The sequence below is a fragment of the Rhodamnia argentea genome, chromosome 11, assembly GCF_020921035.1.
Source record: "Rhodamnia argentea isolate NSW1041297 chromosome 11, ASM2092103v1, whole genome shotgun sequence".
NCBI classification, from domain to species: Eukaryota; Viridiplantae; Streptophyta; class Magnoliopsida; order Myrtales; family Myrtaceae; genus Rhodamnia; species Rhodamnia argentea.
This window is the reverse complement of record NC_063160.1, coordinates 21390256-21411522: the sequence shown is the minus strand read 5'-3', so window position 1 is coordinate 21411522 and position 21267 is coordinate 21390256. Positions and strand designations below refer to the sequence as shown.

Here is a 21267-nt window from a genome sequence, read left to right as displayed (position 1 = left end):
CCTTTATTTTTTAATTTCAAAATATAAAAAAAAAAATCATAAAAAGAAAATCCAAAAAATTGCACCTTTGAACTTCAAGTCAGAATTCATCGAAATTGCCAAATTGAATTTTTTTCATGAAATTGGTACCGGAAGGGCATTAATTAAAAAATTAATATAATCAAGTCTCCGAACTTAAAATAAGACGAATTTTCCTTACCAAACGGCGGAAAACATTTTCCAGAACTTTTTCAAGTTTTTGCCGAACATCGGAAAAGGAAGTCATTTTTCTAGAAAATGACTTCCCGAAAAACATTTTCCGAAAAGGTCATATTTTTCGCGAAACAAACGGAACAGTAGTATATTTGCATCTAAGGAGAAAAAAAAAAGACTTGGATGAATAGGAACGTGCTAGGGTCGGGAAAAATAGTTCATTCAATGTCTTGTCTTTAAGTCGAACAGTGTCGCGTCACATCATTCAAGTTCAAATGCACTTATTCCACTTATAAAGTTGAACAAACATAGAGCACCGAGTCTTATTATTATCGGGTCAGAATTTGAAACAATCGAAAAGAAGAGGTTTCTCAAGAACATATCTGGATCGTGGACGACCTTGATGTTCAAATTCAACTTGGGCTTAGAACTCAAGCGAAAAATGAGAAATCATTGTAAAGCAGAAAGGCAACAAAAGACAATGTTTTAGCACTTGATCTCATGTAATTACCTAAGAGGGACAAAATACAAGTTTAATATTCGACCCTTTGTTTTTGCTTTCTTTTGGGCGTGATGTTCACGGATCATGTCGCTCAAACTTTTCACCAACAGTGTCGGAAACATGAGGGCGCAACTTTTTTGTTTTTAAACTTTTTGGGCCTACATATTAAAGGAGCACTTGACCAAGACAAGAAATTTAACTCACGGATCCAAAACATGTGCACTTTATGAACTACAGCTGCTAAAACTCGAATGACAATGATTCAGCAATTGAATTCAACCCCACTACAAATTCAGTATAACGGGTTGTAACCATAATAAGAGATGTGAAAACGGATCTATCCACTATTAGTTTAAACTTTTGGATTATATTTATAATGACCAAGAAAATTACACAAATAATATCTAAATTTTGGTCCGATGTGTAATTTCATCCTTGGATTTTTAATCCTCTCAATTTAGTTCTTGAATTATTCCTAAGTGTTCAATCCAGTCCCCAAACTTTCAATTGTTCAATTTGGTCTCTCGACTTTCCACAACAAAGTCAAATCAGCAATTTTGTAAGTTCTCATAATTACACTTTTGCCCATATTTTAGAGTATCTTTTCATTTCATTCCATGTCTTAAATCAGCAATAAATACCGTATATTTTTATTTTCTTTTTTGAACTTTTGGGTCTTATAAATGTTCCTATTATTTCATTTATAGTTACATTGGATTCATATTTCTTTCTTTTTAAAAATAAGATATTAAATAATTTATAGATTTTGCATATGTTCAATATGATTTTCGAACTTTGATTCTATGTGCAATACGGTCCTTAAACTTTTAATTTGCTCAATGTGGTCCCTAAACTTTGGTTCAATGTAAAATGTTGTTCTTGAAATTTCAATTTGTTTACTATAGTCCTTGAACTACTAATAAATGTTTAATGTAGTCCTAGACTATTTGAAAATGTTTAAAAGTTTAGGGACACATGAAGCATTGGACCAAAGTATAGGGATCATATTGAATAAATAAAAAGTTTAGGGATGACATTGCACATTGAACCAATGTTTGGGGACCAAATTGAAAAAGTTAAAAGTTCATGGACTATATTGAACATTAGACCAAAGTTTATGGACCATTTATGCTACTTTTTTTTTAATAATATTTATGCTGCTTTCTTTTTCTTGTGCTTATATTAATTGAATTCTTCTTCCTAATTTTATAGATAGATAAAATTTTCAGAGTTTTGGGTTTTGGGTTTTCTTGAGTAAATTTAGTTAAATCAGGAAATTGTGAATTATAATAGTAGGAATGTCAACCCGATACAAATTTTAAAGAGGCTCTACTTTTACTATTATATAGATCATAAAGTAAAGTTGCATAAATGGAACTACCATCATATTTGTAAAAACCAAAAAGGTAAAAAAAGTAATAAAAAAGCCATATTATTTTTTTTTGTTAATTTAGGAAATAGATTGAGAGTAAAAGATACTCTAAAGGCCGAACAATAATGTAATTATGATTTTTTTTTGAATTTTTGTTATGAAAAATTAGGGGACTACATTGAACATTTAAAAATAATGCCAATTCAAAAGTTCAATGATGACACTACATATTGGGCCAACGTTTAGGGATTATTTGTGTCAATTTCTCTAATCTTGAATGCACTTATTCCAATTCTTAAGTTGAGTAGACGTAGAGCGCTGGATATATTGTTAAGGGTGCTTGTGCTTAGCTAGTTTGGCTTTCTAGGACAGTTTTCATACGGAAAACGAAATCCCTACGTAATGTTGGGTTTCAGCAATTTTATAATACGAAATTCCCAAATCAAAAAGTTAATTTTGATGTCTACCACTTCAAATTTCAGAATTATTAGGTGGGTAAAATCATTGACATATTCAGAAAGTTTGTATTTTTCAAGATGGCGAAACTTGCACATCATCTACTTTCTTCGTATTTCAGTCTGGTGGCTGGATCTCTCTTCTAGCGATAATCCGAGTCCAAACTAAAGCCTCCCAAAAAGATAACCCAAAGTCCAATTTCAATCTCCACCACGGGATCAATGAAAATCGAAAAGCACTTCAAAAGCATTCCCAAATGAAAGGACACCACCTCATCCACGCACAAGCTACAACGATATAATTACGCCATGACATTTGGCCTGCATAAATCCAAAAGGTCAAAATGAAAGGAGATGTGGACTGTAACATGAGCGATTACATGTCCAAAGTGTCTAGTAATGCACAGATATTACATTATATTCAACTACCGCATCGCCGGTGGTGGAGTTGAAAAAGTACGTCTTCGCCGTTGCTATTCCGCTCGCCAGCTGAAAAACCCCGGTCCCGCCTACAATGGGCATCTCCTGATAAGTCTGGAACTCGAACGGTGGGTTGCGGCCCAACATGCTCAGAGTGCTGCCGTTGTGGTCCAGGCTTGTGAATACGAGGTTCATGTACATGAGTAGGGCCATCGACTTGAGCCCGGTCAAGGCATAGAACCACTGAGCCCAGCCCACGAGGGGAGAAGCGAGCTCGGGCCCCTCGGTCAATGGGTCGTCGAGGATGTTGACTGCCCCGAATAGCGTGGGGGAAGTCTTGGTCATTGCGGCCTCGGCGGCTCGCACCACTGTGGGGCTCTTGCCCGAGAGCGTGTCATGTAAGTAGAAGTGAAGGTGTGTGGTCTTGTGCTTTGCGTGGCTAAGCGGCTTAAGTACACCACAAGTGCCATAGGTTGTGTCTGACGCTCACTTTAGTGTCAAAACTTCCAAATCGATCACTTTAGTGTTAAGTTTTTGTAACTTCGATCACTTAAGTGCCAACTTCTTTTAAAAACGATCACTTTAGTGCCGGAGCTAACGTGGCTTGCCGAAAATTCGACATGTACTATTTTTATTAATATTTGAGATGACGTGGCTCGGTGAATTTGACACTAAAGTGATTGTTTTTTAAAAACATTGGCACTTAAATGATTGTTTTTAAAAAAGTTGGCACTTAAGTGATCGTTTTGAAAGTTTTGGTACTTAAGTGATTGAAGTTACAAAAACTTAGCACTAAAGTGATCGATTTGAAAGTTTTGGCACTAAAGTGAGCGCCGTACACAACTTATGGCACTTGGGATGTACTTAAACCTGGCTAAGCCCTCTGAACCATGCATTGACCTTCTCGGGGTCATCCGACTTAGCACGAGCGAGTGTCGCGGCCGTAGCCACCAGCGCAAGAGCCACCGCCCCCATTGCAATTAAACCTAGCTTCGCCATCTCTCTTTCAATCTGAAATTGTTGAGAAAAACGATACAGTTGGAAAGAATTTATAGGCCAAAATGAACTCAAACAGGAGACTACGAAAGAATACATCTTAAGAGACGGAAGAAACATGTCGAAACCAATCACCAATTAGTCCGACTCCATTATTGTTAAGTCATCATCTTTGCGGTATCAAGTCACATCGTCTTTGCGTTTAGCGAAATTGACAATAATAAAATGAATTTTTTGCACGTTTTAGGTAAATAAAAAACATGCCATGCTTTGCACGAGATGACATGTTAAAAAGGCATATTAATTCTAAATATAAAAAGGCATCATAAGTGTCAGAACATTTGTACGTGGTTTATCTTGGTGTCATGACTTTTCAATCGATCTCTTAAGTGCCATAACATGTAAAAAATCATTCGCCACAAGTGTCATAGCTTTTTGACGGATCATTAGTGTGCCATAACTTAAAAAAATCACCCCAAGTGCCACAAATTCTAGTACCATATCGGATTTTTGGGCAAGGGAAATCGTTAACTAATGCTGCTCAAGTGAGATTTTTTCTTTAATAAGTGATGGCATTTAAATGATCGATTGAAAAATTATGACGTCAAAGCGAGCCTCGTATGACAGTTATCGCACTTGTGATGTCATTTCCCAAAATTTCTACATTCGTATGGTATGTAAATATATAGTAATTTCATTTAATTAGTGAAAGAAAATTTGAATGTAGAGAATGATTTATATCAACATATTACATATTTTTTTGTCACAATAGAAGGATTATTAATGAAGAACGCTCCGAAAGTCGCCAATCCAATATAAATAAGACATTAACTCGAGATTACAATACATTACATAGCTTCCCATAAAATCGACACCTAATTAGTGAAATGGACAGTGTGTGGAACCAACGGATTTGATTCTAATCGAGCTTCTTTACTTAGGTCCTTCTCTCTAGTCTCCCTTTTACTTTGGCAGCTCTCGATGGATAGAACGTATAGAGTATGTACGTTAGGAAATCGAGAGACGACCTTAGCCATTTGTATGTAGTTGCGACTAATGTGCCCATCTATCACCGGTCACTACGAGAACACGATGTGAGGATAATTGTCCAAAACGTCCTAAATCTATTGTACAGTGGGAAATTCATTCCTACACTTTTCAATAGCACCAATCTAATCCCAAACATTTTGAATGATTTGCCAATTAAGACCCAAACCTTTTGACAATTTGTTTATGACTATTACAACCTAAACCTTTTGACAATTAAGACTTAATTGATGACTTGTCAAGATGTTTAGGACTAAATTGACACAATTGAGAGGTTTATGACTGAATTAACCGCCGTACAATAGATTCAGAACTTTTTGGGTAATTTTCTCCTAAGATGTGTGAAGCGCAATATAATTTGGTAACGTAATTGTACTTAAGTTTTCATGCATCGTCCAATTTTTTTATAATGGGAAATGTTTCTCTAACAGTACTATCGGGGTCGGTAAAATCTCAACCGTAAATCCACACACTATCACATCATGTTTTGCATGAAGCATTCATTGATTGAGAGATCGTGTGGTCAGAAATAATCGACAAGATTGTCTCGGGCTAGTAATTTCCTTTTATAATAGCCTGTTTTTGACAAGTATAAAGTGACATCGTAATCCATGGCAAAGCACATAGATTTTTTCCAATATGATCTATTCTCTCACATCGAGGTTTATAATATGAATCGTAAGTAATGAAATGTCGTGATTCACGTCTAGGACCCAATAATTGAATATTTGCGTTTGGTATGTAGTAAAGTTTCTCGGGCCAACAAATATGTTGGTTCGGTCAATTAGCGCCATCTCCCTGACATCATCTTCTATAATGTGGTCTTGCAATCGGAACGTCGTTGACGACACACTTCTCTATGCCCTTTTGTTTTTTCAAGGGTTGTGGAAGCCGGTGTTTAAATAGCGAATCTGGATTACAATTGCCTAATCACTTTTCTATACTTCGACTGAAAAATCAGATGATTGTGTGTTCGAACTAGAGAATTGAGAAATAAGTAGGATCATGGCGGTGAATTGTTATATTAGTTCCTCTTCGGGTAACCGGTTAATTACAATTATGCCTTTGGATTTTCCTGAATGAGAAAAATAAAGAGGGTCGAAAAAGGTTGGGCAACCAAAGTGGCAAAATTTTAAAGATTCGTGGCATACCACTATTCAAATATTAGGGATAAAAAAACTGCGTGAACGAGTAGGTACGTGCTAAGGTCAAAACAAATAGCTCGTTCAATGTCTCATCTCTAGGTGGAACCGCGTCGTGTCACATCTTTCGAGTTCAAATTGCACCTATTCCAATTATAAAGTTGAACGGACATAGAGCACTAAGTGTTATTATCCTTAGCTGGTTAATTGAGCTTATCGTGAGACGGTTCTTGTTAAAATATGTTTCGAGTTTGAGCTCGAAGAGAAAATATGAATTTTAGAAATAGATAAAGTAAAGTGCTTCTTGATCATGGAAATTAGAAAGAAAGAAAAATAAAGGGGCATACATGCGTTGAAGTCAACTGAGGAAACTACCCTTTATTTTTGGGCATTGGATTCCAATTTGGGGATTTTCTTATATTGTCTTGATATAAATTTACTTGGTGGACAAGTTTTGCCAGCCAAGCAAATAAAATTGAAAAAAGGGAGGATATTTACAGAATTGAACTTCCAGTTGGATTCGAAAACGGAAATAATTATTTCCACCGGTATTCATATCCAATGGTGGATATGCACAGAAGACTTCTTCGTGCTTCTTCAACGTCGTGGCCGTAAAATTGTTATTAAAGCACCGTTTTTCATGAGTGCTCGGCAGTGGACATTCTCGTGGAATTACATCAAGTATTAATTCATTTGTGAGATTGAGAGATTATTTCACGAGGTATTGCGAGGCTAAACACTTACGGGTTATTTGATGCAATTGGGGTTGAGAAACACCGAGAGTGTTTGAGTAACTCGAATGTGGTTTGTAATCTCCCAATTGTATCACTTGATCTATAGTGGAATTCGTTGCCGTTCTCCCCGTGGACGTAGCTCTCTACGATCGAACCATGTACATATGATGTCCGATTTATTTTCTTGTTATGTCTATTTATTTTTCAATCGCTTGTTCTGTGCAACAATTGGTATTAGAACCGATGCTTGATTGATGGGCCTCCAATCAGCCCTGGTGTTTGGTGAATATCTCAAGGAAGAAGTCTCATTATCGACACTTGTTTTGGGTGGAAATTGCCATCACGGTTGGTTTGGCGAGAAGCGACCATGGACAGTTGGTCCGGTAAAGCAAGTCTTAGCAAGAAAAGACCGTGGAGTTGGTCCGGTGACGCAAGATTGAGACCATGGGTGATGCAATCCCAAGCGAGCAGTTGATGTTGGTTGATTGTGGTGCATAGTTGCGGGTGCATTGCAATGATTTGGAGAGTCAAGTTGAGATAAATTCACGTGACGGGGAGATAGGATGCATGTGTGAGCTGTGTTAGAGAAGTTGTACATCGGATAATTGATGTGATATTGAGTTGTTAATATATCCAAGTTGACTCATAACTCATTGACTTAAGCTTTTGAGTGAAGGTGGGTCCAACTAGATATGTTGACGGGCTCGGACTTAACCTCCCTCTTGGCGGTCTCTCCGAGTGAAGCTATCGGACTTCTATTGCGCACTCCCAATAGTTCTTGTATCAAAACCAAATGAATAAATAACCATGGGTTTCAATAATTTTAAATTAAGCATTCCAAAAATACCAAAAAAAAAAAAAAAAAAAAATTCACGTCGATTGCTTCAAATTTCATAATTATTAGGTGGGTAAAATCATTGACGTTTTCAGCAAGTTCTCTTTGTATATTACCAACTCGGTGATAAACCGAGTCCAATTTAGTTCATCCAAAGCCACACAAAATCAATGAAAAATCACAGAGCACGTAGAGATTACCAAATTGGAAACGACAGGACATCTACACACAACTACAAACGAGGTGATTACTCCACAACCTTTGGACCGCACAAAATCAAAGGCCAAAAAAGAAAAAGAAGAAGTGGACTACAACATAAGCCACGATATATCCACTCGGTGTCTAGTAATGCATAGCTATGACTTTATATTCAACTATAGCATCACCGGTGGTGAGGTTGAAAAAGTACGTCTTCGCCGTTGCGACTCCGCTCGCCAGCCGGAAAACGCCGGTGCCGCCGATGATGGGCATCTCTCGATAGGTCTCGAGCGCTGGGTTGTGGCCTAATATGCTCAGAGTGCTACCGTTGTACTCGGGACTTATGAATATGAGATTCACATTCATGTGCAGGCCCAGCGACTCCAGCCCGGCTGAGGCGTAGAATCCTTGAGCCCGACCGACAAGGGGGGACTCTGGCTCGGGCCCCTCAGTTAACGGGTCATCGATCATGTTTACCAACCCAAAAAGCGTCGGGGACTTCTCGGTCATCGTGGCCTCGGCGACGCGTACTGCGGTGGGGTTCTTGCCAGAGAGCGTGTCGTGGAAGTAGAAGTGGAGGCGCGTGGTCTTGCGCTCGGCGTGACTGAGCCTAGTGAACCAAGCGTCCACCTTCTCGGGGTCATCCGCCTCGGCACGGGCGAGCGTCACGGCTGAGGCCACCAGAGCAAGAGCCGCCACCACCATCGCCGTTAAACATGGCTTTGCCATCTCCTCTCTTTCAATGTTGGGAAAATGGATACTATTGGAAGGAATTTGTAGGCGAAAATGAACTTCTGAAAGGGGACTTATGAAAAGAAGACACCTTTAGAGAAAGAAGCAACAAAGGTTGTCGAAATTAATCACTAATTGCTCGTGCCTTTTGGCTGGCGACAGACTTCATCATGTTGTCTCCTTTATCGAACGCGTGGGCCATATACATGGACGGGCGTGGACATATGTCTTAATCGGCCATAGGACCAAATCAATCTGAGAAAATCAAAAGCTTCAGGTGGGACCGCTGAGTCAATCTTTGCATTAGCACCGACTTTGCATCGTCTTTGCGGTCTTTGATTCGGAAATTGACTCCAACGATTTTTTTAGTCCGACAATGATTCGCTGACGGTGCCGTTATTTTGCAAAACAAACGGTTGAATTTCAGCCACAAAATTTTATTGAAAAAGTGGTGGAGTGGAGACTGGTTCCACCGGTTTCAATTTTCTTTTTACTTCTCATGTCTCCCTATTTTTCCTGGCTTAATTTAGCATTAGATTAGAGAATTTCAAAAGGAAAATGATTAGCCAACAATACCGAATAAACAAATAGAAAAATCCCAGGAAGTGGATATTTTTCCATCAAAGAGAAGATTGAAGTAAACTTAAAATTTTTGGGAAAATTGTCAAAAAATTTCTAAACCGATTGCACTTTTGTCAATTCAGCCATAAACTTTTTAAATTTATCAATTAAGTACTAAATATTTTTACTTTTTGTCAATTGAGTCATATTAGCTAGAATCACTAACGACAGATGCCACCTGTCCTACGTGGCAAGATCGGCATTGACGTGGATAATTTTAAATAATATTTAATATATATATTTCATTTTTTTCCTCTAGTTTCTTCTTCAGAATCGGGTGAGGATTGCCTAGCTCTCGCCGGTTATGGGTGAGAGCCGCAACACCCTCGCCAACAACCGGCGAGGGCCGTGACGCCTCACCGACCACGAGCAAGGGTCACGACCCTCACCGAGATCTCGGCAAGGCTGCCTTGCTCGCGGCTGGTGAGGCCAGGCGATGGCCACAACCCTCGTTTGCGGTCGGTGAGATGTTGCGGCCTTCCCCGGCCGATGAAGAAGAAAACCAGAGTAAAAAAAAAAAAAATAAGAAAAATTTCAACAAGTATAATATCATTTAAAATTATCTACATCAACGCAGGTTGTGCCCCGTAGGACTATCAGCATCCACGTTAGCGATTTTCGGTCAAGAGGACTCAATTAGCAAAAACTAAAAATGTGCATGACTTAATTGGCAAACTTAAAAGGTTTAGGATTTAATTGGCAAAAGTACAATAGGTTTATGTCTTTTTTGACAATTCCCCAAAAAAAATTAATTGCAACTTTTAAAGGAGTCAATATCATTCTCTACCAAAGAAGGGATTTGGAGGATGCCGTTCGCAAATGTTAGTGATAATATATTTTTACTCGTGATAATCTTGTATTTTGGATTTAAATAGCTTTTCCATTCTTCATTTTCAAAATGTTCCACTTACTCGGATTTTTCCAATTGTGATTTCGGTAATGTTAGCTAACAATTTTCCTTTCCAATTTCTCTAATCTAATCCTAAATTATGTGGGGAAAGTGGGAATTAAAAGAAAATGACCCCCAATTCATCCATAAGAAAGTGTGGCCGAAGGTGAACCGTTGCTACCGTCAGGCTAGCCGGACTCTTTTTTGTCAGATGCAAGGGCATGCTTTGCACGAAAGAGCATGTTAAAGAAGGCAAATGGTCTCTACATATGCAGTAGGGGTGTCAGTTTTAGGGTAAGCCAGTTCCTACCTGGAACTGAGAATCGGCCCACTGATTTGCCTCTAGCATTCGAGAATTTTTTCCTGCTCCAAACAACAAGTATTCTTGATACCCCATTCAATTTACTCAGTAAATCTTCTCTCTTTGCCACTGGGAAATCCCACACTTCTTTAACCAGCTTGCTGCATTCTTCCTCCTCGAGCCAGCAGGCTTCAAAATTTGAATTCTTTTTTTCCTTTCCTTAGTATCAGGGGATAGAGACAATAAAATTGCGCTGTGACCTGACCCAATCGCAAGTAAGACTAAGGCATAGGCTTTAGCTTCACGAAATTATCCCCTTCTCTATTATTTGCCCATGTGAACGCGCACCCCCTTGCATTCCACTTCCATTCAGTAACATTCATTCAAAAAAGTGTTGAAATGCTGTGAATCGATAGTGCTTAGCCGTCCCCCTTTCCAACCTTCTCTCAATGATCGAGTATTTCATTGAAGTCTCCCAAGCAAATCCAAGGAAGATGGTTTCTCAATTGAATGTTTTTCAACTCCTCCCACAAAATTAGTCTTTCTTGAAATACACATGGTGCATGACCAAAAGTAATTCTCATGGGTTCATAACAATACCAGGCTATTATATTCATGGCACCTCAATACGTACAGACTTCCAAATCAATACTCCTGTCGATCCAAAAGATGCCAAAGGAACAACGAAAACAAAACCTTAAACTCAGCATATTGCAGCGACGTAACCCAGAGAGAAACTTCTTGGGCACTTATCGAGTGGAGGAGGAAACCACAACAAGACGGTGGCGCGGCCAAAAATTATGGCGGCGTGCTGCGACGGAAATGGAAGGGCAGGGTCGTGGGGTGGTGGAGATGAAGGTTTCACTGGAGGCGTGAAGGAAGATGTGGAAAAACTCTCAGATCGAAATCGAGACAGAGAAAAGCTCCCATTCAGGGAGAGAATGTCACTTGCAATGTCAAGAAATTGAACCCAAGCTCATCTCTGATTTAAGTGGGTTTCAAATTTCAAGATTTTCAGCTAGTTCCATTCCACGAGAAGACGAAAATCGTACCGTCCAATTTAAATCTACACCACGAAATTCAATGATAAATCAAAAAGCACGTGTAGCATTACCATATTAGAAACGACTCCTCCACACATAACCTTTGGATCCCACAAGCCGAAGGTCAAAAGTAGAAATGGACTACAGCATTAGCCATGATTTTGTCCAATTAGTATCTAGTAATGCATAGCAATTACATTATATTCAACTACCGCATCAAAGGTGGTGAGGTTGAGAAAGTATGTCTTTGCCGTCACGATTCCGCTTGATAACCGGAAAATGCCGGTTCCGCCTACAATGGACATCTCCCGATAGGTCTCCAATGCCGGGTTGCGGCCCATTATGCTCAGAGTGCTGCCATTGTACTTCGGGCCCGTGAATACGAGGTTCATGTTCATGAGCAGGCCCAGCGATTCGATCGCGGCGGAGCCATAGAACCCCTGAGCCCGGCCCACGAGGGGGGACTCTAGCTCAGGTCCCTCGGTCAATGCATCGTCCATCATGTAGACCACCCCGAACTGTGTCGGGGACTTCTTGGTCATAGTGGACTCGGCGATGCGCACTGCCGTAGGGCTCTTGCCCGAGAGCATGTCATGGAGGTAGAAGTGGAGGCGTGTGGTCTTGCGCTTGGTGTTGCTAAGCCCGTTGAACCACTTGTCCACCTTCTCAGGGTTATCCGCCTCAGCATGGGCGAGCGTCGCGGCTGTGGCCACCAGAGCAAGAGCCACCACCACCACCGTTGCCGTTAAACATATCTTTGCCATCTCTCTCTTTCAGTCTGATATCGCGTGGAAAGTTGGTATTGGAAAGGATTTATAGGCGAAAATGAACTCAAAAAGGAGACTTACAAGAAGAAGACGCCTATAGAGACAGAAGCAACGGAAGTTGTAGAAACCAATAAAATCAATATAAATGGCATCTCTGCACGTTCTAGGATAAAAAATATGTCATGCTTTGCAGGAGAGGACGTGTTAAAAGACGCATATTATGATTAAAAAATGACAAATGTCATAATTTTCATGTAACATTTATTTTGGTATCATAACTTTTTAATAGATTACTTCAATGTCATAACTTGCAAAAAATGTTCATTTCAATGATGTGGCGATTTCCCTTGCTAGAAAATCCGTCATGGTATTGGAATTTGTTGTACTTGTAGTCACTTTTTGAAAAACAGATTAATAACATTCAAGTGATCGAACGAAATGTTATAGCATCAAAGTGAGCGATGTGGTGTCCTTTTTCATAAATTCTACATATACATAGCATATGAAGTTGTAGTAATTTTTTTTATCACTAGCAAAAAACTTTGAATGTACAAAAAGAATTACATTAGCATGTTACGTTTCTTCAAAGTATAAGAATTGTTGAAGACAAACACTCTGTAAGAAAATCGCTAACCTATGAACAAAAAAGTTCAACCCGAGATCCGTAAGAATTGTATAGATTCAGAACACCTAAATGATAATTCGAATAATGCCTACTTATTAAACCAAATGGACAATGTGCAAAATCCACATACTTAATTGTATTCGAGCCTCCTAACCTTAACGGCTCTTGATGGATAGAACCCTGGAGTATGTATGTTTGGAAACGGAGAGGAGACCTTAGCCATTTGGCCATCCATCACCGACCACTATGAGAACATTCTATATGTTTCCATGCATCGTATGATATTTTGTAATAGCCTGATTTTCGCAAATATAAAGTGATCTCGTAATCAATTTAATGCAAATTAGTGCAGGCATTTTCCAATATCCTCAACTCTCTCTCATCAACGTCCATGATTTCAATTGGAAGTAATAAGGCATCACGATTCACGTTACCGGACCAAATACTTGGATATTTGCACTTGGTTTGTCGTGGAGTTTCTCAAACCATATTAAACCCTATCAAATTTGTCGGCTCTTGTCAAATTATTCGCTCTCGCCCTGACATCATCCAGTGTCGCAATGTTGCAAAATTTCTTTATTCTTAGCTTAGGGGTTGGTAGGTGAAGAAGTCCTCTTTTTTTTTAATTAGTAAATCTTGATAATAATTGTTTAATCTCCTTTTTTTATTTTGTAAATCTTACTAATAATAATTGTTTAATCACCTTTTTTTCATTTTGTAAATCTTAATAATAATTGTTTAATCGCCTTTCTACGCTTCAATTCAAAACTAGATGGTTGTGAGTTCGGTTTCTCATAGAAGCTCATAGTTGCAACGGTGGATTACTGTGTTATTTTCCCTCAAGGCAATCGGCTAATTATGGTTATGTCTATGGATTATCATCTAAGAAAAGGCTGAAAAGGCAGCGCAACCGCAGTGGCAAATTTGAAAGCTTCTTGGTGTGATATACGCATTTTACGGAGAAAAAGAGAGACAAGAACTTTAATAAGTTCTTGTTGTTTTGTTGATTTAATAAGTGGCTACTCCAACATGTCAACAAATTGTTCATTCAGTGTCTCTTCTCTTGGTCGAATCGCATGGCGTCCCAGAATACGAACGAACGTGTAAAAAAGGCATATGATCTCTGCATATATGAAGGCATAGTAATTTCATTTCGCTTATTTAATAAAAAATTTCAATGTAGGAAACGAACAATATTAGCAGGTTACATTTCTTCAAAACCGAAGGAGTATTAATGACAAATGCTCCATAAGAAAATCACTTATACAATATGAACAAAATGTGCAACCTAAGATCACTATATAAATATAGTTAGAATGCCCAAAAGATAGTTCGAATAACATTTACTTAATAAATCAAATAGACAATGTACAGAATCCACATATTTGATTCTGATCGAGTCTCTTTACTTTTGGATTATAATCGAGCCTCTTTGCATAGGTCTTCCTCTCCAATCTCCCTTTTTCCTTGACGACCCTTAATGGATAGAACCGTAGAGTGTGTATATTAGGAAATGGATAGAAAACCTTAGGCATTTGTTCATAGTCACTTCTAATGTGCCCATCCATCACTAATTATAGTTACGACATTATGCCTATAGTAAGCGTCCTACCACATTTCTATAATTCGATAATGCAATTGTACTTTTATTTTTGGGTACTAATGCAATTGTACTTAAGTTTCAATGAATTGTCTATTATCATAAAATAGCCCTGTTTTCGCAAATATAAAGTGATATGTACTCGATGGCAATGTGTATTGATATAGAAATCTTCCAATATGCTCTACCCTCTCACATGAACTTTTATGATTAGAATTGGCAAATGTCGTGATTCAATTTATTGGACCCAGTTATTAGATATTTGCAACTAGCTTGTAGTAAATCAAATATGTTGGTTCGGGTCAATTTAGCCCTATCTCCCTAACATAATCAAGTAAGTGCTATTAGAGTATTTAAATATCAAATCATGTGTTCATCTAGCAGCCTAAATTTTTAAACAGTTGGTAATAATTCCACAAGATCTCACAGGTTCAATGAGAATGTTGACGATACACTTTCCTAATCAATTTCTCTTTCTCTTTTTTGTTTGGTGGGTGGTAGGTGTGGAAGCGGCCTTTAATTAGTGAATTTTGATGATAATTGTTTAATCAATTTTCTATACATCGAATCAAGAATGGATGGTTCTGTTTTTTTTTGGGTTGGAAAGAAGAAGAATGGATTGTTGTGAAGTAGATTATTAGAGAATTCAGATTTAAATGGGGAGTCATGAGGATGAGTTGTTATGCTAATTCCCCTTTGATAATTGATTAACTACGATATGATCATAACTCCAAGGTATGATTAAAGAGGGGAAAAAAAAAAGCTAAAAAGGTAGGGAAACCACCATAGCAATTTGAAAGACTCTTAGGGCATGCATTGCAATGATTCTGATTCTTTGATTATGTTCTCCGGAACAAAAAAGGAAGAGAAACATGTTTGGTAACATAAATGATTCTAACTCTAATTCTCTTTCGAGGAATAATTTTGGAGCAAAAAAAAAAAATTAAAAAAAGTTCACTTTGGAAAAAACAATCACATTTAAAAAAAATTTGCGTTTTAAATGCAGAGATTGAACATGCTAAGAACACATATAATCAACATCCTTATTTAAGTTATATATTGTAATTGACCTATTCATTGCAGTCATGTTTAACAACAGATCATTGTACCATACTAAAATTACATATGAGAGTCTAAAATCTATTTGGACAAATGAAAATTAAAAGGTAACTAACTAACTAATGTGAAATCACATAGTAACCTAGTATGGTCTCTCTTTTTTTAAGCTTACAATGACTCATTATGATGGAAAAATTAGACGGAATAGCACAAAAAAAAAGTTATATGCAGTATACGATATGCTATATAAGAGAATCAATATGAATTAATTTTCAATTAATTCGAAATGTGGGATGAAATTTCACAAAGTAACTTCTCAATTCTTTGACTTAAATAACAAAAATTGGGAAAAGAAATTGTTCTCGGTAACAGAAATTTTATGCAGTTACCAAATGCACTTCTATTCTAGTAACAAAAATTTTGTGTAGTTATCAAATACGTTCTAATTCTTTAAAACTCATACATGAAACAGAATTAGAAAAAATCGATTCCAATCAGAATTGTTTTTTCAGATTAAAATCGTTGCCATGTGGGTCCTTAGTTTACGGTCCGCATTTAAGGACAAAAAAGAGATGGAGTTTAATTATTTTTTTTTAATGGATGAATGAGTAGCTACTTGCTAGGCCGGAGCAAATTGTTCATTCGATGTCTATTTCGTGGTCGATTCACATTTTGTCATAGAGTACGAGTTCAAAAATCTTTTTAATTTTCGTTGTTTGGTTTATATTGGATTATGTCATCTTAGGGATCCAATCGGTCATAAACCTGTTGTACGAGTCCTAATCCTAAACCTTCTATTCTTACCTAGTTAGTCCTAAACATTGGAGCGCAATTCCAATGCAATTCTTCCGATCAATTTTTACCGTAAATCGCTAATAATGCGATATTGCCACGCAGGACAACCGATGATGATTGGACCTCCATGTTGGCGATTTCTAGCAAAAATTGACCATAATAACTATGTTGAATTTTGGTGCAAAGATTTATAACTAAATCGACAAAACTGAAAAGTTGAGGATTGTATTGGCATCCACACAATAAGTTTAGGACTGATTGGATAATTTTCCTCTCTAGGAAAACCTTCGAAGCATTTCTTGATGGTTTTAATGAAATAATGCTCACTCGAAAACTGAGAAAAAAAAGGTTTTCCTCGATGAATGGTCAATACTATTAGTAGTACATTCTTGTGATGTTAAATCTATATTAACCGACTTTTCAAATATAGTAGTGCAATTTAGGTGGCGGGATCTCTCTTCTAGTGATAAAGCGAGTCCAATTTAGATCGCCTAAAGCCTCACAAAAAGATACCATACCGTCCACATAAAGGACAGCGCCTCATCCACACACAAGCTACAACGATATAATTGCGCCATGGCCTTTGGCCCGCGTAAAACCAAAAGGTCAAAATGAAAGAAGAAGTAGGCTATAACATGAGCCATTACATGTCCAAAGTGTCTAGTAGTAATGCGTAAATATGACCTTATATTCCACTACCGCATCGCCGGTAGTGCGTTTGAAAAAGTATGTCTTCGCCGTCGCAATTCCTCTGGCCAGCCTGAAAATGCCTGTCCCACCTACAATGGACATCTCCCGATAGCTCTCCGACACTGGATTGCGGCCCAATATGTTCAGAGTGCTTCCATTGTACTCCGGACCCGTGAATATGAGGTTCATGTTGATGTGCAGGGCCAGTGACCCGAGCCCGGCCAACGAGTAGAACCCTTGAGCCGGCCAACGATGGGGGATTTTGGCTCAGGCCCCTCGGTTAAAGGGTCATCGATCATGTTAACCAACCCGAACAGTGTCGGGGACTTCTTGGTAGTCACAGCCTTGGCGACGCGCACCACCGTGGGGCTCTTGCCTGAGAGAGTTCGTGGAAGTAGAAGTGGAGGCGCGTCGTCTTCCGCCTGGCCTGGCTAAGCTGACTGAACCACGTGTCCACCTTCCTGGGGTCATCTGCCTCAGCACGGGCAAGTGTCGCTGCTGCAGCCACCAGAGCAAGAGCCACCGCCACCATGGCCGTTAATCTTAGGTTTGCCATCTCTCTTTCAATATGAAATTGTTGGGAAAAACGATACTATTGGAAAGAACTTATAGGCGAAAATGAACTCAAAAACGAGACTTACGAATATCATATAAATGGCATCTTTGCACGTTCTAGGAGTAAAAAAAAAAAAAAAAATGGCATGCTGTGCAGGAGAGAACATGTGGAAAGAAGCATATAATTTTTAAAAGAAAAAAGAAACACCACAAATACCATAGCACTTACTTTGATGTTATAACTTTTTAGCCATGACTTTTTAAAAAATATTTATTTGAGTGATGTCGGTGATTTCCTGTGCTAGAAAATCCGCCGTGCCATTGAAGTTTATTGTGTTTTTAGTGACTTTTCCTAAAAAATATTAATGACATTCAAGCGATCGATCAAAAATTTATAGCGTCTTTGACAAAAAAAAAAATTATAGCATCAAAATGAGGTGCCTGTACTAAAACCATGGAACTTATGGTATACTTTTCCTAAATTCTACATATGCGGAGCATATAAAGGTATGGTAATTTCTTGCTACTAGTCAAAACTTTGAACCTAGAAAAAGAATTACATTAGCATATTTTCTTTCTTCAAAGTAGAAGGATTGTTGATGACGAACACTACTTAACAAAATCGCTAACCTATGAACGAAACATTCAATCCAAGATCCCCATGTATTGTATAGATTCAGAACACCTAAACAGTAATTCGAATAACGTTTACCAATTGAACCAAATGGACAATGTCCAGAATCCACAGATTTAATTCCGATCGAGCCTCCTTAGTTCGGTTGTTCTCTCCAACCGCCCTTTTACCTTAACGGCTCCCTTTTACTTTAATGGCTCTTGATGGATAGAACTCTATATATGTATGTACCGAAACGGAGAGGGAACCTTAGCCATTTGTGTATAATCGAGTCTAATGGGCTATCCATCACAGTCACAGGTCACTATTAGAACATTATGCTCGTAGTAAGCCGTAGTACCGCATGCCTACTGGACCAAGATGTGGATATCCTAGTACAATATATTATGAACGCGATTGTACTAAGTTTTCATGCATTGTATGATAATTTATCAATGTAGACATTTTCCAATATCCTCTGCTCTCTCTCAGGAACGTCCATGATTTAAATTGGAAGTAATGGTATCGTGATTCACGTCATCGGAGCCAATAGTTGGATACTTGCACTTGGTTTGTCGTGAAGTTTCTCAAACCATATCAAACCCTACCAAATCTATCGGCTCTTGTCAATTATTCGCTCTCGCCCTGGCATCATCCGGTGCTGCAATGTTGCAAAGTTTCTTTATTCTTAGCTTAGGGGTTGGTAGGTGTGGAAGTCCTTTTTTTTATATTATTATTAGTAAATCTTGATAATTATTGTTTAATCACCTTTTTTATTAGTAAATCTTAATAATAGTTGTTTAATCACGTTTCTACGCTTCAATTCAAAAATAGATATTGTAAGTTCGGTTTCTCATGGAAGCTCAGATTTAAGTAGAGAGTCGTGACGGTGAATTATTGTGTTATTTTTCCTCAAGTTAATTGGCTAATTACGGTTATGTCTATGGATTATTATCTAAGAAAAGGCTGAAAAGGTAGGGCAACCGCAGTGGCAAATTTGAAGAATTCTTGGTATAAGATACGCATTTTAAGGAGAAGAAAGGGACAGAGCTTAAGATTCTTGTTGTTTTGCTGATTGAGTAAGTAGCTACTACTACTTGTTAACATTCAGTGTCTGTTCTCTTGGTCGAATCGCATGGTGTCACGTACTCACATGAGCACGAGATCAAAATCTTTTTGTACTTTATCATTTGGTTTTTAGTGTAGGGTGTCACCTTGGGGACCTCCAAAGCATCTCTCGATGGTTTCAAATGGAATAATATGTCTTTTGAATCCAGAAAAATGAAAAATGAAAGAGATTTCCTCGATGACACCAATGATGGCAACTCCATTTCACACTGATAATTTTTTTAACCAGCGTAAACGGCATGCTTGGCACGAAAGAACATGTTAAAAAAAGGCATATAATCTCCACATATGCAGGGTATATAAAGGCATAGTAATTTCATTTCACTTATTTTAATCGAAAACTTCAAAGTAGGAAAAGAATAATATTAGCATGTCACATTTCTTCAAAATCGAAGGACTATTAATGACCAACGTTCAACCTAATCAAATAACACTTACCTAATAAATCAAATAGACAAAGTATAGAATTCACGGGTTTTATTCTAGTCAAGTCTCTTTACTTTCGGATTCTAATTTGGGACTTCATGCCCTGATATCATGTGAGAGATTTTATAGGATCACTGTCAATTATTCTAAAAGCTTAAGCTATTAGATGAAGATATAATTTAATATTTGAATTATTTTATCATAGACTATACACTTTTCTAAGTAATTGTTCTTTTTCTTTTTTGGTTGATGTGTGTGTGTGTTTTTGTTTTTTTTTTTTGGGTTGGGCGCGTAGGTGTGGAAGCCGCCTTTAGTCGGTGAATCCTGATAATAATTGTTTAATTACTTTTCCATATACATAGAATTAAGAATCGATGGTTCCTTTGCTACCGCGGGTTTTTCCGTGCACGACATTTTATCACTGCAGTAGATCGACACTCGGAGAATTCGGATTTAAGCAGGGAGCTATGAGGTCGAGTTCTTATGCGGATTTCCCTTCAGATAACCGGTTAATGAGGATCATACCTCTGAATTACGACTAAAAAGAAAAAAAAAGATAAGTGTAGTGGAATTCATAAAATTTGTTGCGAAAGTACAATTAAGTTATAAAACTTGTAAAACAGTGCAATCACGTCTTGTCAAATTAGTGCGATCAAGTCCTTTCGTTAACTTCGTCCAATTTGACTATTAAAAAATGTTGTTGTGGCTTTGTTATTTTTATTTTTATCCTACATGGCTCTATCATGGCTAAAGCAACGTCGTTTTGATCCATATAAAATTTTTAATTCGAATTTTATTTAAATTATACTAACAATAAGAATTTATTTTTAGAAAAGAGTACAAAAAAAAAAAAAGGAGGAAGTTGCGGGCAAGCCCTCGCAGCTACACTGCCCCACCATCCACAAGAAAGGCCGGTGAAGGTTTAACCCCTCGCCCAAATATGGGTGAGGGTAGCGGCCCTCACCTAGATCGGCTGATTGTCTCTAGGATGAGGGTCGCCAAGGGTAGTAATCAGTTGCCATTGGCGACCCTCGGGCAGACCTGGGCTTGGGCTTGCGGGCCCTCGCTTGTAGGCCTTGCCGGACATTTCGAGCGATGCTAGAGCGTCGGTAACATGCCATTGCATCTTCCTCCTTTTTTTTTTTGGTAGATTTTTGCCTATTTTTAATATAAATTAAATAAGATTCGAATTTAAAATATGATTTAGACCAAAGCGACATCATTTTAGCTACTCAGCACCACACATGATAGAGAATAATAATAATAAAAAAAGCCACGCCAGCATTTTCAGTTAGTCAAATTTGACAGGGTTAACGGAAGGACTCGCTTGTACAAATTTGACAAGTTTTAGGAATTATACTTTTTGCAAGTTTTAGGACTCAATTGCGCTTTCGTGAAAAATTTTAGGATTTTCACCACACTTATCTTAAAAGGAAAAAAAAAAACTTAAAAAAGGTAGGGAAACCAAGTAGCAAACTTGTAATAAGATTAGTAGCATAACGAGGAGAAAAAAGGGGACAGAGCCGGTTT

General features: G+C 37.9%; 3 protein-coding genes and 1 pseudogene across 3 annotated transcripts; all 4 read right to left on the bottom strand.

Moving 5' to 3' along the window:
- Positions 1–2818: 2818 nt before the first annotated feature.
- LOC115735734 (dirigent protein 21-like) lies at positions 2819–3940 on the bottom strand. Its single transcript, XM_030667134.2, has 2 exons — positions 3812–3940; positions 2819–3388 (listed from the first exon to the last, which is right to left on the bottom strand). The coding sequence occupies exons 1-2, from the start codon at positions 3938–3940 to the stop codon at positions 2915–2917; spliced, it is 603 nt and encodes a 200-aa protein (XP_030522994.2). The 3' UTR covers positions 2819–2914.
- Positions 3941–7944: 4004 nt separating this feature from the next.
- On the bottom strand, positions 7945–8729 carry LOC115735953 (dirigent protein 23-like). Its single transcript, XM_048272358.1, has one exon. The coding sequence runs from the start codon at positions 8620–8622 to the stop codon at positions 8038–8040; it is 585 nt and encodes a 194-aa protein (XP_048128315.1). The 5' UTR covers positions 8623–8729; the 3' UTR covers positions 7945–8037.
- Positions 8730–11586: 2857 nt separating this feature from the next.
- On the bottom strand, positions 11587–12368 carry LOC115735952 (dirigent protein 22-like). Its single transcript, XM_030667426.2, has one exon. It carries the CDS (start codon positions 12241–12243, stop codon positions 11656–11658), a length of 588 nt encoding a protein of 195 aa, XP_030523286.1. The 5' UTR covers positions 12244–12368; the 3' UTR covers positions 11587–11655.
- A 4617-nt stretch (positions 12369–16985) lies between these two features.
- On the bottom strand, positions 16986–17571 carry LOC115735735 (annotated as a pseudogene).
- Between the last annotated feature and the right edge of the window lie 3696 nt (positions 17572–21267).